The 15,056-nt window shown below is 39.1% G+C and overlaps 2 protein-coding genes across 4 annotated transcripts in view; one reads left to right on the top strand and one right to left on the bottom strand.

Moving 5' to 3' along the window:
• The window catches only part of HACD3 (3-hydroxyacyl-CoA dehydratase 3), a 1,036,541-nt gene that overhangs the window by 669,372 nt on the left and 352,113 nt on the right, over nucleotides 1-15,056 (top strand). The gene's annotated exons all lie outside the window — the stretch shown is intronic.
• The window catches only part of LOC122806754 (cationic amino acid transporter 3-like), a 31,255-nt gene continuing 16,453 nt past the window's right edge, over nucleotides 255-15,056 (bottom strand). Inside the window, exons 3-12 of one of the 3 annotated variants that reach the window (XM_044077445.1) lie at nucleotides 14,677-14,835; nucleotides 13,424-13,604; nucleotides 12,256-12,368; nucleotides 11,108-11,330; nucleotides 4,469-4,608; nucleotides 3,889-3,991; nucleotides 3,418-3,563; nucleotides 2,591-2,757; nucleotides 2,030-2,138; nucleotides 255-940 (exon numbers count right to left, since the gene is read on the bottom strand). In XM_044077445.1, coding sequence (XP_043933380.1) covers nucleotides 837-940; nucleotides 2,030-2,138; nucleotides 2,591-2,757; nucleotides 3,418-3,563; nucleotides 3,889-3,991; nucleotides 4,469-4,608; nucleotides 11,108-11,330; nucleotides 12,256-12,368; nucleotides 13,424-13,604; nucleotides 14,677-14,835 — 1,445 coding nt within the window. In that variant the 3' untranslated portion in view covers nucleotides 255-836. The remainder of the gene's footprint in view (nucleotides 941-2,029; nucleotides 2,139-2,590; nucleotides 2,758-3,417; nucleotides 3,564-3,888; nucleotides 3,992-4,468; nucleotides 4,609-11,107; nucleotides 11,331-12,255; nucleotides 12,369-13,423; nucleotides 13,605-14,676; nucleotides 14,836-15,056) is intronic. The other 2 variants (XM_044077446.1, XM_044077447.1) reach the window with 2 other exon arrangements.

Below are 15,056 nucleotides of genomic sequence, written 5' to 3'. Positions count from 1 at the left end.
ATGATCAGGAAAACCATAAACCCATGCAGAACGGACTAAAAATGGAAGGCAAGAACCTGAGTATTCAGTGACAATCCATTACACATGATACATATCCGGACTGTTTGTGGGTGTCCAGATGGCCAACCGATCAAAGTCACAGGAAAAACACCAGGAGACAGAGCACAATAAACTTGGGTAACCGGAATCTTGACCCTTGCATCTGGAATGATTCCCAAACAAGAAACTAAGCAGGAAATAGAGACCACAGCATATAAAAGACTAAAAGCTTAAGTGGTTTAATGAGGGAGGTATGAAATGGCAGACATTTTAGACAATAAACTCATACCAAATGATGAGAAAAAGAATCCCTCACAGCTCAAGACATAGAAATATTCCATCTGTCCACTTCTGGCAGCAAACGGGATCTGAGGAGTTAGAAGTAATATAGTGCATCATGGGAAGAGGGTGGAGCTCGAGACTAGGGTTTGAAGTCTGTAAAATGCAGCAGAGTCTGATCCTAGGATCAGCTCCATAACTGAATAAAAAGGACAACATCGGATACCCTTAACAATTTTAAAAGTCTGATGGATAGCATTCATCTTGTAAACTTGAATGGTGTTTGGAATCAACCACTTTGAAAAATGATTCACACTGGATGAACTTTCTCAGACACTGACTGGAGTGAAGGACAAGCTCATTCTTCTTATGACAGGGCACTGCAGTATTGTCTCCAGCTTGGTTCTGTTGATGCAACTCCATACCTGCCTAGGGGATCTATGATTTATCCTTGACAAATGTGCAGCTTAAAGACCAACTTTCACCAGCTGTGATGTATTTAAATCATGTGGATTAGGTTACATACAACTTGGATCTCTGGAAAGAAGAGTAGGTTCCTCATCATTGGAAGTCTTACCATCAAAGCTGTGCCACATTCCATACAGAAAGTAAATCAGGAGACCTAGAGAAAAAAGTATAAAATCACGTTATATGCAATTTCCGGATACAGTAGATCAGGAACCCTAAATAATAACAATTACAGCAGTGTTTTATGTAGTTTACCTCCAAACACTTGCCATATATAATACAGAAATTTCATCTGGTATGACTGAACTCATGTCAACTGGTTGAAAATACTGTAATGAATACTTCATATCAAACTGGCAGCAAGAGTAAACAACAAAAACAGCAGTACTGACATTGTCTTACCTCCTTATGCCACAGCTTTGGCTTACAACTCAAGATACATTTTTGCCATTATAAACACAAGAATGAATGCCTACATAAGTGCACCAGTCACATTCTGGGAATATATCTTCCTGTAACATATGGAGGGCTCCTGCTTTGAAGGTCCTGGACTGAATACATCCAAGGTGTAAAATTGCTCCCTTAGTGATTTACTGTAAGGTATAGCCCCCCCCCCCCCACCAAACAATGACAGCACTTGTAACTCATCACCATATTATCTGCAGTTATTTTCCAGTCACAGCAATTATACTGTGATTATTCTACCAGCACACACCAATTATGATTAAGACTAATGACACAGCGGCTATCCATTGACTTCTGCTGCTTACGTTTGCAATATAGATAACATTTTTCCTAACGCTCCTTCCCATGATTGACTATTTACAGTACTGCTTGTGGTACTAGACATACAAAGGTGTGCTGCATTACCTTGATGAAAACAATACTATAGTTATGTGTCTTGCTCAGCATAACAGACTAGGTTGGATGACCACTCAAAACTAAGCATAACACCTGTGTAATTCGAAAAGACACATGGTTTACAGAACAGGTTAGCAACTTGAAAATTAAAACAATACATGAACACCACTCTTAGACTCGGTAGTACAGTTATATGAACTGTGCAGAACAGCTCACTCTGATCAAATAGGGAGCTCTACATTAATTAATCAAATGAGGTCTGCTATGACAACACAGTACATTGCTTTAGTAACAGAAAGGAAGACATCAACTCTTTTCTATCACCAGAAGAAGTTACAAACATTTCTAAGAACTTAATCTACTGAAATGTACAAATATTTACCTATTAACATCCAGACACCAAATCGAGCCCAGGTAGCTAAATCTAGCTGCATCATGAGGTAGAGGTTCACAAACACACTTATTATTGGAAGAATGGGTAGTAAAGGAACCTACAGAACAGAAAAATGTGTCAGACCAAAGTTACCCCTGGTTACCACAAGTATTTTCAAAGTAATTTATTGCATAGTTAGTTTCCAGATATGTCAATACTAATCTACACATTAATCAAAGGAGATGTACTATTCAGCCTATCAAGAAATCTTTTGACAGGAGCTCCAGCAAAAGTAATAGCCATTTTTGGTGATGGGACCCCAAAGGCATTTAATCAGAAATGTATTCTTCAGTAGAAAGTAGTAACTTCAGCTTATACAAATCAGGGATGTTATTTTACAACAAGGAAACTATTACTAACAACAAAATCTTTGCACTTGTATGCAGATGGCTAAGTTTGATAAGCCTGTCTCTCTTTACTGTTAAACTGGAAACTGCATTTAATTTAATTAAACCAAATCCAGATTATTATGACTGTTTGTAAAAGGCCACATTATCCGTACTTCCTTACCTTGAAGCTGAGGTGCACTTTGTTTTTTGGCTGCCTCCACACTACAGCAATAACAACTCCAATGAGAACAATAAAAACTATACGCAGAGCACTCAACCCAGGACATGGGTTTACAATCCTTTTAGTATACAATGCCAGCACAATACAATGCACTGTGATTAAAGTGCCTAGAATAGGAAAAAAAAAAAACATCTCAAATCAGAGAACAAAAGAAACTGTCAATAAACAACTGACATGTTCTTCTCCATCAAATCAGAATCGTTAACTTTTGCAAGGAATTTCTAAGTTTGGGGATTGACGCAAACCACTGAATACACAAACCAGAGTACCTTGCCTAAACTATATATGACCACCATTAGTCACCCTTACCAGCCCTTGGATGTTGTTGACAAACACATGGGTGGGGCATAGTAGTTTATGTCACTTTGTATGTTATGTTTCTTGTTTTAATACACTGCATGGATTATAATTGGTTACACAGTCATATGCAGATGGATAGTCAAGTTTGGACGAGTCCCACTTGACAACCTCCTGTCTTGCAAACTATGCATGATCTGAAAAATGTGTTTGAGCTACAAGTATATCATTCCCTGAAGTAATATTATATCAAAACTACAGATTATAAAAGGCTTTACTCCAGCCTCATCTGAATTTCTAGTTAATTCAGTCTCCTACCATTCTTTGTCCTTGAGGATGTCAGGACAGTAACTTCCATTTAGCATGCCATTATGTAACCAGGTGTAAAAATGATAAAAGTTACAGCCAAAATAGACTGGTCTAATTATCAATACAGCTGACTATGCAAAGATTATTTCTGCAATACTTACACATTATTGCCACACAGTAGTAGACCAAACGCCCAGAGGATGCTGTTGGATTTTCATTGTTGGGAAAAAATAATGACTTTAGAGTGATTTGTTCATCTCTCTCCATGCTGGTATTGTGTTCTGAAGTATTCTGGTTGGGCTGATACCTGCAGTGAGGAAACAACCACTGTCATTCCTAAAGACTACACATGAGGTGTGTGCATGACAGTTTAGCCTATGCTACTGACCAATGAGCTGTGTGGAGATTCTTTCTACAATGGGTTGGTTACAGTCTCAAATTCTCCATCTGAAACATCAAACAAGTCTCAACTATGCAGTGACCTTCACATCAACTCATACCCGTGGCTAGTACACCTCATTTTATTTATCAAAGAGAATGTATATTGACACCAAAAATACATCAGCTTTTGAGTTTTAATTATTATTATTACAAGTAATCTCACCACCATGCATGAGATATTTGTCCCATACCTGAGAATCAGAACGCAGACTGTAATCAGGGTATAAGCTAAGAGAGTTCCAATAACCATTAAATCCACAAGAGCCTTTAGATCAAATAGGCATGCCATCACAACTGCAAGGCAAAACAAAGCAGCAGTCAATGAACCTTAAAGAAAAATATTTCTAATGTACTAACACGAACACTCATAGCTTTTAAACCACATCAACCACTAACAGGCCACGAAGAAAACAAAAAGACATAGGGCATGCACATATACAGGAAGAAAACAAAAAGACATAGGACATGCACACATACACTCCACTTATGAAATTATAGTTACTTCCATGGTAACATAACAGTGTGTGCATGCCTAAAGAAGCATCCCTACTGGTTGCACCAAATGCACAAGTATTTTTTGAAGAAAGAGTGACTTAAAACAAAGGCAATAACACCATCCATCTTACCTCCATTAAGATGCTATCCTCATCAAGCAAAAGTTGCATAATATTTAAATGCTTTAGCAACACACACCCCTCCATAATAGAATTAAAGTGGAAAAGATACAGAGACAAGAGAGAAAGTCAGAGTGAAACTGTGCTTGGGCCTCACCTGACACAACACCTGAAGCAATTGTTGCAATCACTGGTGTTTTTGTCTTCTTACTGACATTGGACAGGAATCGGAAAAGCAGTCCATCTTCTGCCATGGCATAGATTATACGTGGCATTGGTGACATAGATCCCAGCAAGCTGATAGTGGAAATGGAAGAACTCATTAAGACATGTAATGCCTTCCATCTTGGACCAAACTCTGCCTCTTAACTCATGCAACTTCCACTGTCAATCTTTGCTGTTTAGCATGAAGGTTACTTGTATGTAACCTCTGCAGTTTACCTTTAGGCAAAAACTACTGCAGAACTAGGTGCCATGTTCATGTTTACATTTTAGGAAAATAAAACAATGCTCTTTTGTTTTCTAAAATACATGTCTGCCTACATTAATTTAAAACAATTGTTTTGTCTTATTAGATAAATAACCTCAAACTGCATACATTTTCATAAAATGCTGAAATACAGATAACAAAAAAAATTCTCTTTCAGCAAATACACAGACAAAAGGTATGTATTTTCATGGGAATAAAAATGGTAACAAATAAATAATTTGATATCATGGTTTCATGGTATATCAGAGGACAATGTAAAATGTTTAGCTAGAAAAAACATTTAGAACCAAAGTTAAGCATAAAGGGAAAAATAAGAAAGAGAGGCGTACCTTTTATAGTTAAGGCGTCATTTTGAGGGGATTAAAATGAATTAGAAATAATTAGAGTGTGAGAGTATAATATAAATCAGTTTGCATAAAAGATCTTCAAAGTAAACCACATTTCACCATCCTCTGTACTATATAGAAAGAATACACATTCTGCTGTAAATCAAGGTACACATTACATGTAGAAGCTGTTCAAATCAACATCACATACAAGATAGAGCAAGCCCAAAAAATAAAACTTACAGAGGTATATTAGAAACATAACTAACAAAAGAAAAATGCACCAGAGATTATAAGTATTTCAATAAAAGATAATTTCACAAATGAAATATAAGACCCTGTCACATGCATTAGATTAAATGGCTAGAAAGTTGGATTTCCTCAAACCTAATAACTTGCATTTCTTTGTTCTGTGAACCATGTGACAGAACTGTCAATGACTTCCTTATACAGCAAAATTATAGTTGTGTTAAATCTTACCATAGTGGTAGATGTCTTTCTCTTCACCACTGTAGTATTCATAACACTAGGGTAGCCCTTGCCAAGGGCAGCCTGACATCCAGCCAGTATACCAAAGTCTTCGGGTTGCTTTAAGGTACGGCGTGCGTCACGCGTATGCTCCTCATATAGCATAGGGCATTAAGATGACATCCGGACATAATGAAAGCCTCAGTAGGAACACCAGTCCAAGAAAAAATGTAGCAGTGAGTACATCCAGAAGAGAAATGGACCAGGGAGAGGAGGCTGAATACTGCAACAGTGAAGAGAAGGATATCTACCATTATGGTAAGATTTTACAGAACTGTATTATGTCCTTCCATTTCACTGCTGCAGTATTCATTACACTAGGGAGAATGCCAAAGGTCAGGAAGAAGAAAAGGAGGAGAAAGGACCAGCACAGCCCTCTAAGAAGCCATGAAGGATGGTCCTAGCAAAACCAGCTCTAGCTCTACAAATTCCATCCAACTTGTAGTGCTTAGTAAATGTATGCACAGAAGTGCAGGTAGCTGCCTCAAGAATAGGGTTAGTATCCAAACCCTTGAAAAAAGAGCCAGAAGAAGTCACAGCTCTAGTAGAATGAGCCTTAACAGAATAAGGAAGGTTCTTACCATGAAATGAACAACAAAAAGAAATAGCTTTAGAGATCCAAGAATAACTTGCCTGCATGGTCACGGTTAATCCTAAGGACCTAGGATGAAAGGAAACAGAGAGATGGTCAGACTTCCTAATAGTTTTAGTCTTATCCAAATAAAACCTGAGTTGTCTATGCACATCCAGTGTGTGCAGCACCTTCTCACTGGCAGATTGTGGAGAAGTGAACAAGTGGGCAAATGAATACACTGATTAAGGGACAACTCCTTCACCAACTTGGATATAAAAGAAGGATTAGAATACAAGGACATCTTTTTATAAAATACCAAAAAGGAGGACAAGCCATAAGGGCTTGAAGCTCATACACCCATCTGGCAGAAATAAGGGCTAACAAAAGCAGACTTCTAAGGGCAATACTGCAAGGAAGCTGAAGATACAGGCTCTGAGTCAGTTTTTCCAAAACAAAATTAACATCCCACGGAGGAGGAACAGGCTTTCTGGGAGACCTAATATGATGGACACCTTTAAGCAATTGTTTAGCTTCAAATCTTTTGGAATGAGGGGAAGGGGAGTGAAAGGGTAAAGAAACATTTCAAAAAAAGATACGGAATCCACCTTCCAAACCAGAGAACCTGGGACTCTGGCACAAAATACAGGAAGTTGTCTGTTCAGAGGAGAGGCAAAAACATCAATTTGCAAAGTATCCCACTGGTGGACAATATCCAGAAGCACATCCCTGTGAAGCATCCATTCCTGGGATTGAGTTAAGAACCTGCTCAGAGTGTCTGCCACAATGTTTTGACCTGAGGGGCTGTGAACATTCCACATCACTGTGGTATTATCTGTACACACCTTGACATGCCCTGGGGAGAAGAGAGGATTAAAAGCCTGAAAAGCCAGCAGAAGAGTTCTTATCTCGTTGACACTGATGTGCTCTCTGTTGGAGAGGTGACCACACCCCCTGCACCTTTAGAGAGCCAAAAGCTGCTCCCCATCCCACATCTGAAACATCTGTGAATAGCTCCTGAGATGGAAGTGGGGGATGAAAAGAGAGCCCTGGATTTAGAGACAAGTGTTGAATCCACCAGTGAAGTTCCTTCTTGAGACAAGGTAGAAGAGGAACTACAAATTCTAGGACATGCACATGTTGAAGCCAGACTAACTTCAGAAACCACTGAAATGTTCCCATGTTGACTGTGGCCAGCGGGAGCATAAGGATGGTGGATGTCATGAACCCCAGAGCTCTCAGAAACTCCTTGGCTGTTACAGAGGCCAAGGAAGAGGATTGTGAAAGAAGGAAATGAGTGTTAAGGCCTTGGGAGGAGGCAGAGATGCCACCATAGGCACAATCTGGATCCTGCACCCCAGAAAAACATGGTCCTCAGAAGGAGTCAGAAAAGACTTTCTGACGTTTATTGTGAACCCCAGACTTTGCAGAAAGGAAATGGCAAAATAAAGATTTTGCAACAAGATCTCCTGACAGGATGCATGAAACAGGAAGTCGTCCAAGTAAGGAAGTACTTGAATCCCCTGAAGCCTGTAAAAAGCAATCACAAGAGCGAGGCATTTGGTGAATACCCCAGAGGCAGTAGAAAGGCAAAAGGGCTAAGCAGAGAAAAGAAAATGCCAGGAAGCAAAAGAGAAAAGTAAAAACTTCCTGAAAAGTGGATGAATCAGAATGTGGAGATAAGCATCCTTCTGATCCAGAGACACCATATAAGCCTGGGGAAGGAAAAGACGAAACAAAGTCTAAAGGGACAACATTCAGAAGGAGGGCACCTTCAGAAAAGTGCTTAAATGAGAGAGGTCTAGAATTGGTCTCCACTTTCCTGGGCACTAAAAATATCCTAGAGTAAAACCCCTCCCCCTTTGGGACCAAGGCACCTCCTGAATAAAGCCCTGAGTCAAAAGATCTCGAAGCACCCCTGGAAAAAAGGACAGCTGTTCCTGTGGGGGTGAGGAATACCCATAAAAGGGGAAGAGATTTCCAGACCATAATGTAACCCTGGTGGATAATGGACAGAATCCAGGAATCCAGAGTAATCTGCAATCAAACAGGGAGAGAGAGGCAAATGCAAAGAGGAAAGTAGCTGGGAAGAATAGGATAGTCAGACAGCACCTGGTTTATCTGGAAAAGGATACTTCTGAGACAGACGTCTGAGTAGCCTTCACAGGAGGAACCTCTTACCACCCTTTTTACCCTTAGGAGGGTGAGACTGCCTATGAAAAAAGCTGACTTACAGGGGTAATTTATCTGAAACTGAGGCACAGGAGAAACAAATACATGTTTAAGCCATGTAAAGCCTTGCCCTTATTTTGAAGGGACTTAAACAAAAAAGCAGCAGCTTCATCAAACAAGTGTTTATTTTCTAGAAGGGCATCCATCAAACATAGCCTTGATATCATCAGGCAAAGGTTAAAGCCGAAGCAAAGAATAGCTTGTTATCACTGACCCAAACCAACAGCACTAGGGGAAGCATCTGCTGCATCATAACTACACTTGATGGAATGACAAGCCACCTGGGAGGAAGCCCCTAACAGGGAAAGGGCAGAAGTTTTACCCTTAGAGTCTGAAGGTCAGAAATAACCTGACAGGCCTGGGAAAGGACAGCCAACAAGTACCTGGACATATGGTTCTGATAATTAATAGCCTTAAAAGCAAAGGTAGCAGAGGTATAAACCATCTAGCCTAGCCTTTCCATGGTTCTGCTATCTTTATCAGAAGGCAGTAACTTAGGAGAAGGAAGCAATTGAGATGGCTTGTCAGAATCTACAGACACCACTGAGGGGTCAGCAGAAGGACACTTGTAGAAGTACTTAAAGTCCTCAGGCACCCTATAGAATCTATCAGGCTTCTTGGGGGCAGGGGGCTGAGAGTCTGGAGCCTTAAATGTGTCCAACAAGTAAGCCAAGGCATGAGAAATAGCAGAAGGTCCATCCATCTGTAGTAACTCTGTCAGAAAAATATGTATTAATGTGTGTATTAGTAATATGCTTAGTGCATTTAGAGCTTGAAAAGGGTTAACACATTTATTCTATTTCATACTGCATAAATCTGTACAAACTGCAGATGCTTTCTGACCTTGTATTGTTAGCTAAAATCTTGCTTGTGCCTTGGAAATTTACTGAGAAGCAGATGATTTCTGCTTATGTTAGGAAAATAATGAATAGAACAATACTACTTCTATGAACCTTAGACAAGGAGTTCCGTTTGTGCTGTGAGAAAATACACAGCTGTAGAAGTTACAGATAATTAGGACAAAGCCTGCTTGAAAATATGAACTGCAATCAGCATTTGCTTGTATCTGAATTAGAAGAGTACCTTGAAATGTAACACTGTACAATAAAAGCCTGCAAACGGATTAATGGTCACCAAGGCCAGGTTGTTTTTCTCAAAAGTTTCTTACAAATCCAGTCATGTCAGCAGAAAATCTGAGTAACATCTGCTGTAGAACAATGCTAAAAGTTGTGTTTGATTACGTCAGCCTTAGAAGGCCATGTCTTGTAAAATAGTATAAGAATGAACATACTTCCTGTTAATAGTTAGACAAAACCTTGTATTTGCATGTTTTTGTCTCCTTGCAGCAAGTAAATTAAAAGTGCCTTAACTGAACCTTACGTGTATTGGTCTTTGAAGTTTTTTCCTTTGACAAACTCATAATATCTTTTTTGTATCCTGAGCACACTCTCACTTAAAGAAGTCTGTCATCCTACAGATTGTGTCCCCAAAAGAAATCTCTTAAAGGGAGTATCAGGACTGGTAGATTCCTCCTCAGATCCATAATCCAAAGGAGAGGGAATCTGAGAAGAGTAAAGGTAAGCAAGCGATTCCCAGGATGGCATTCAATAACAGTAGCAGGGGATTCTTCTCTGACTAAGATTTGAGGAACACCTCTAGCCCCCTTGGTGATAAATCAGCCATGGTTCCCCATGAATGTCCAAAGCAGATGTCTGCAGTGTCTCCTTGGAAGTGATTAAAGTTGGGTCCCAGCCACCATCCAACCTGGTCATAGCAGAGGAATCCAACAATAAAGCCGAGTGAACCCTTGGGTATTCACTCACCTCAAGACAGAGATCCAGCAGAGGCTGAACAGAAGATTCCAGTGTAGGTTGAGTAGCCTTCTTCACAGACCGCTGTCCCTCAGAATGGGAAGTCCCTCCATCGTGTCCTTAGCAAAAAGCTTAAGATGCTGGTTTTCAAGATAAAGCACCAAAGGAAAAAAGTCTACTATGAAAGGTCTTAGGAACAAAGGCCTGACAGAAAGAACAGCCCTGTGGTCATGCCAGATGCCAAGGCAAAACAGACACTGGTCTTTATGGGAAATCTGTCTCCCACAATGGCATTTACCCTTCTTGGAGGACATGAAACCCCACAAGCAGCAAAATAATAATAGAAAGATAAGTAGAATAAAACCCCAACAGGGCACTTATCTGCAATGGCTTGGAGAACCAGCAACGGGACAAGCATTCAGACCAACAGGCAAGAGATGGTATTTGGACTGGTGGCACAGAATTCTGAGGATGGTATGTCCAGACGTCATCTTTATGCCCTACGCTACACAAGGAGCATACACATGATCTATGATGAACCTTAAAGTAATCTATAGGCTTTAGTATACTGCCCTAACGTCAGGCCGCCCTTGGCAGGAGATTCCCTAGTGTTATAAATATCTGCAACAGTAAATGGAAGGACATCTAGAAAATCAGGCCAGTATACAAAATGAAAATATTCTGCCAGTGATTCTTAACTCTGGCAAAAGTACGCTTTCTGATCAACAAACCTATGAGAAAACTACAGGTCACTAAAACAAAAGAGGGAAAATACAAAGAAAAAAAACACTGTAGTGTGAAGAAATGGCACACAAGGAATTTAAGACAATCATCCTACCTGGTAGATAGAGCACACAGAGATCCAGCTGCTACAATGTAACGGGCTGGGGCCCAGCCAATATAAATGAATGCCTCAGGAAGGGGACTTTCTTTGTTTAGCATATAATATGGAATCATGAGGGTCAGAGCAGCAGACACTCCAAAGTAAGCCAAAAAGCAGATCAGCAATGATACAATGATTCCAATAGGAATGGAGCGCTGTGGGGTTTTGGCCTCTTCTCCTAGTAAGAGAGAGAAAAATATGATGGTCTTGAACTGAAACTAAACCACAAATAACAATCAGAGATTTCTGTTCATAAGCATACATACCACTCAACAAAATTCACACATTCATTCAAAAACTTGTGTGACATTCCAAAGAACATGGTATGGCTGTCCACTAACAGATATTTTGGTTCTTATTTACAGAACTCATCTACAAGTAGATTTACCTTCTTACTCACTACATATCACCATCTTGTAGTCTACATTCTCAGCATGAAGATGCCAATATACTGTGCTCTCTGCCAGCTTTTCAACAGCTAACACAGTGCTGTAGAATCCAAAGTGTAAAAGCCTATCATTACAGGTTTGATAAGATACCACATTAAACGCGCCAGTTAAATGTCACATTTTTAGCTGCCATAAATATACTGCCTGCAATGTTACTTAATATTGTGTTTGTGTATGATGCACTTCTATGCAGCTCAGTACCATATTAATTCTACCATGTATAATTCTGTACTGTTGTCTACTCCTTTTTGTTAATTCTTGCAAAAGTATGTTTTGCTATGCTGCATGTTATGTGGTTTAGTTATTTAAAGTTCTCTCCATACTGCTCACTGAGTGGGTAGCAACATCTGAACCCTCTTTCTCATATCAAACAGGGAGCTCTGGGATGACAATTTGGCAAGAAACCTTCTGTCAGTAATCTCTACATCTCTGCTTCTAACAGGATAATATGGGGAAATTAGCCAAATACACAACTGAAGATTAGTTTCATGTTTGGAAAGTCATTTATGCAATGTATTTCAAATACATCATCTAAGCATTACACTGTTTAATAATGGCTACACAATATTATAGTACTTTATCTAAGGCCACTGGTGATTAACAGCAGCCATCTCAGCCCACCTCCACTAGTTAGTGTTCACTTCAGTGACCTACCTGTTGTAGCAATGCAGTCAAATCCCACAAAGGCATAGAAGCAGGTTGCAGCTCCTGTTAGAATCCCCTGGAATCCAAAAGGTGTAAAACCACCAGCACCCACATCGCCAAAGCTGCAGATACAAACATAGTGTAAAGTCAGTATCAAAGAGAACACCATCTCCTTTGGTTTAACAACTAGACTCAAAAATTATAAAAAATTCCAGAGTAGAGCAAGGAAAATACCTTCATGCAACTATAACTTTACAATCTACTGGATCCCATCCATGTAACTAGTTACTAAAATTACTGGTTTGTTACAAGTAACTGTCCCCATACTGAATACTATAATGCCAGACATTAAAACAATTATTTTTATTGTTGGACGGCATCAAATGAAGCAGTTCTCCAACTGTTCTGTTAAAATGAGCAAGAAACCAAGACATAAGGTATATTGTGATTAATCATGTGCCATTTAATCAACATGAGATGACGTTTAAACATATAAAGTCTCATGAGAGCACGGTTTCAAAACAATGACACTCCCAAGGTCACTCAGCACACACATGCGCGTGCGCGCACACACACACACACACACACACACACACACACACACACACACACACACACACACACACACACACACACACTTTCATGAAAGCTACCCTGCACTTCTTAATGTGGGGGCAAGCCCCCCTGCAGTCACAATTTCTAAAACTACCCATGATGAGGTACCACAACCTCAGAGAAGAGGGAGAAGATAAAACTCTCCACGTCCAAAGTAGAGTCAATGCATGATGTAGACAGCCCTGAGCTAGCAAAATGTTGACAACAGGAAACTTAAGACATTCTTGATTCACTATTCCTACACCATTCAACAATGCCTAGGTTTCCTGATTAAGTATAGTCAAATGCCCTACTGGTTAAGATGAAAGTGTTAAATGACTGACAACAAATGGCACTGCTGCTCAGGTGTGTCCCCATATAAGGACTCAAGAATAGCGACTGACAAATAAACAACAACTATTCAAACTGGCTCAATAACAAGGAAAACTGTAATAGCTGTAGCTAGTCAAAAAGCACTAAAAAGAGAAGCTGAAAACCCAAAACAAATTAGACAAAGTGTCTAAAGCATACAGCAATCAACTTTATGTAGACAGTAAGAACTTCATTATCATAAGCTGTTTACCTGGAGTCACTGACAGTGAAGTTGGCCATGGTGTCAAAGTAGTCGTCCTGTGTCATTTTCCAGTTCTTGAAATCTCCTTTAACAAATCCAGAAATGATGACGAAAGAAAGAATGAACAAATTTACCACAGTGAAGCACTTATTAACAAATGCAGATTCACTGACACCAAACGCCAACAAGGCTATGGATAAAAGGAAAAAAGGAAATGTCAGGCACATCAGAGCAACAGTGTCTTATTGAAAGTTATGAGTTCACATCAAACATGTAACCGTGCCAGTTAAAAACACCCAATTGTCATACTTCAAGCCTATTTCCCAAAAATGGTTCTGTACCACACTATCACCAATTGTTTTGTTCATCATGAACAGGACAGATTATTTGCCCTACTCCTGACTTCTAAGATATGTGTCTTGCCTTAACATTTAACTGGTCTTGAAAAATATATGTTTTAGTCCATGCTTTGTGCACTGCCCTTCCTGGTTAACCGTTTGCATCTCTATTAATAACATGCCATTTTCCTTCATCAAGTGTTAACTCCTTATCGGAAATACTATAATCTTCTGACAGAAAAAGAAGTTCTCATAAGACTGATATACATACAATGGCTCCAGTATGGATACTGGTAGACATAAGTCAAAGCATTAACATTAACTCAAAAAATGTTATAACTTATAAACATGGTAATAAATGATAATGAATAGAAATAATTGAATTATTGTCCAATAAAATTAATTGTATTTCATGTATATAATGTAGTAAATGATATACAGAAAAGTTATACAGGCCCCAATTTAGGCTATACAAGCTTCACAAACATCCACTATTTATTTTCCTTTCCTCATTCTGCCACAAAATGCCAAAGCAACTGTATGTGTAACAGCCAATGACATTAAGATGACATTTACAGTCTAAAATAGCATACATTTTGCTGTGAAACACAATGTACTTCAAATTATTTTTTGCCTCAAAAATATGAATGCTATAGAATTACAAGTCTGTTTTTCTGTTTACAAAATGGCTCCAAATTCATGTAGTGTGTGTAGGCAAGTTTATATACCATATACAGAAAACTATTAAAATCATCAGAGCAGTCAATTTTGAACCTGCTTAAGATCTGCACTATCGAACCTCATATCCTGAAGTGACTCTACATCATTAGCTGTGGTAAGGGACCACACAAACAAATGTTCACAATGTTCAATGCAATTCTCCAAGAACTACTGCAGAAATAAAATTATGTACATTTTACTGACCTGTCAGAAGCATAATCAGTACCACAGCAAATACATCTGGATACTTTACTAGAACCCCTGGTACATTCATAGAGATGTGTCCTTCGAAGAAGCATGAAATTTGTTTCTCAACCAGATTGTCTAAAGTGGAACTCCATGCTCTGGCGACACTCGCTGTGCCTGAGTGAAGGAAAATATAAAAGTGGAAAATGCTGCTAAACAGTTTAAAAACGGCAGCACACTTAAATGTATATTTTCTTCCTATACTAAAATCAGACCAGAAATATTTGTTTGATAAAGGTATAGTTAAACAGAAGCCTTTCATATAGTTAAATGGACGCCTTTCATATAGTTAATCATAGGTTCATAGGTTCATACTAGGCTATCTGCCCTGAGGCAAT

This window comes from Protopterus annectens, chromosome 7.part0 (genome assembly GCF_019279795.1).
Source record: "Protopterus annectens isolate FY-2018-M chromosome 7.part0, PAN1.0, whole genome shotgun sequence".
NCBI classification, from domain to species: domain Eukaryota; kingdom Metazoa; phylum Chordata; order Ceratodontiformes; family Protopteridae; genus Protopterus; species Protopterus annectens.
The sequence above is the reverse complement of the archived record's forward strand: the minus strand, read 5'-3'. Positions and strand labels throughout refer to the sequence as shown.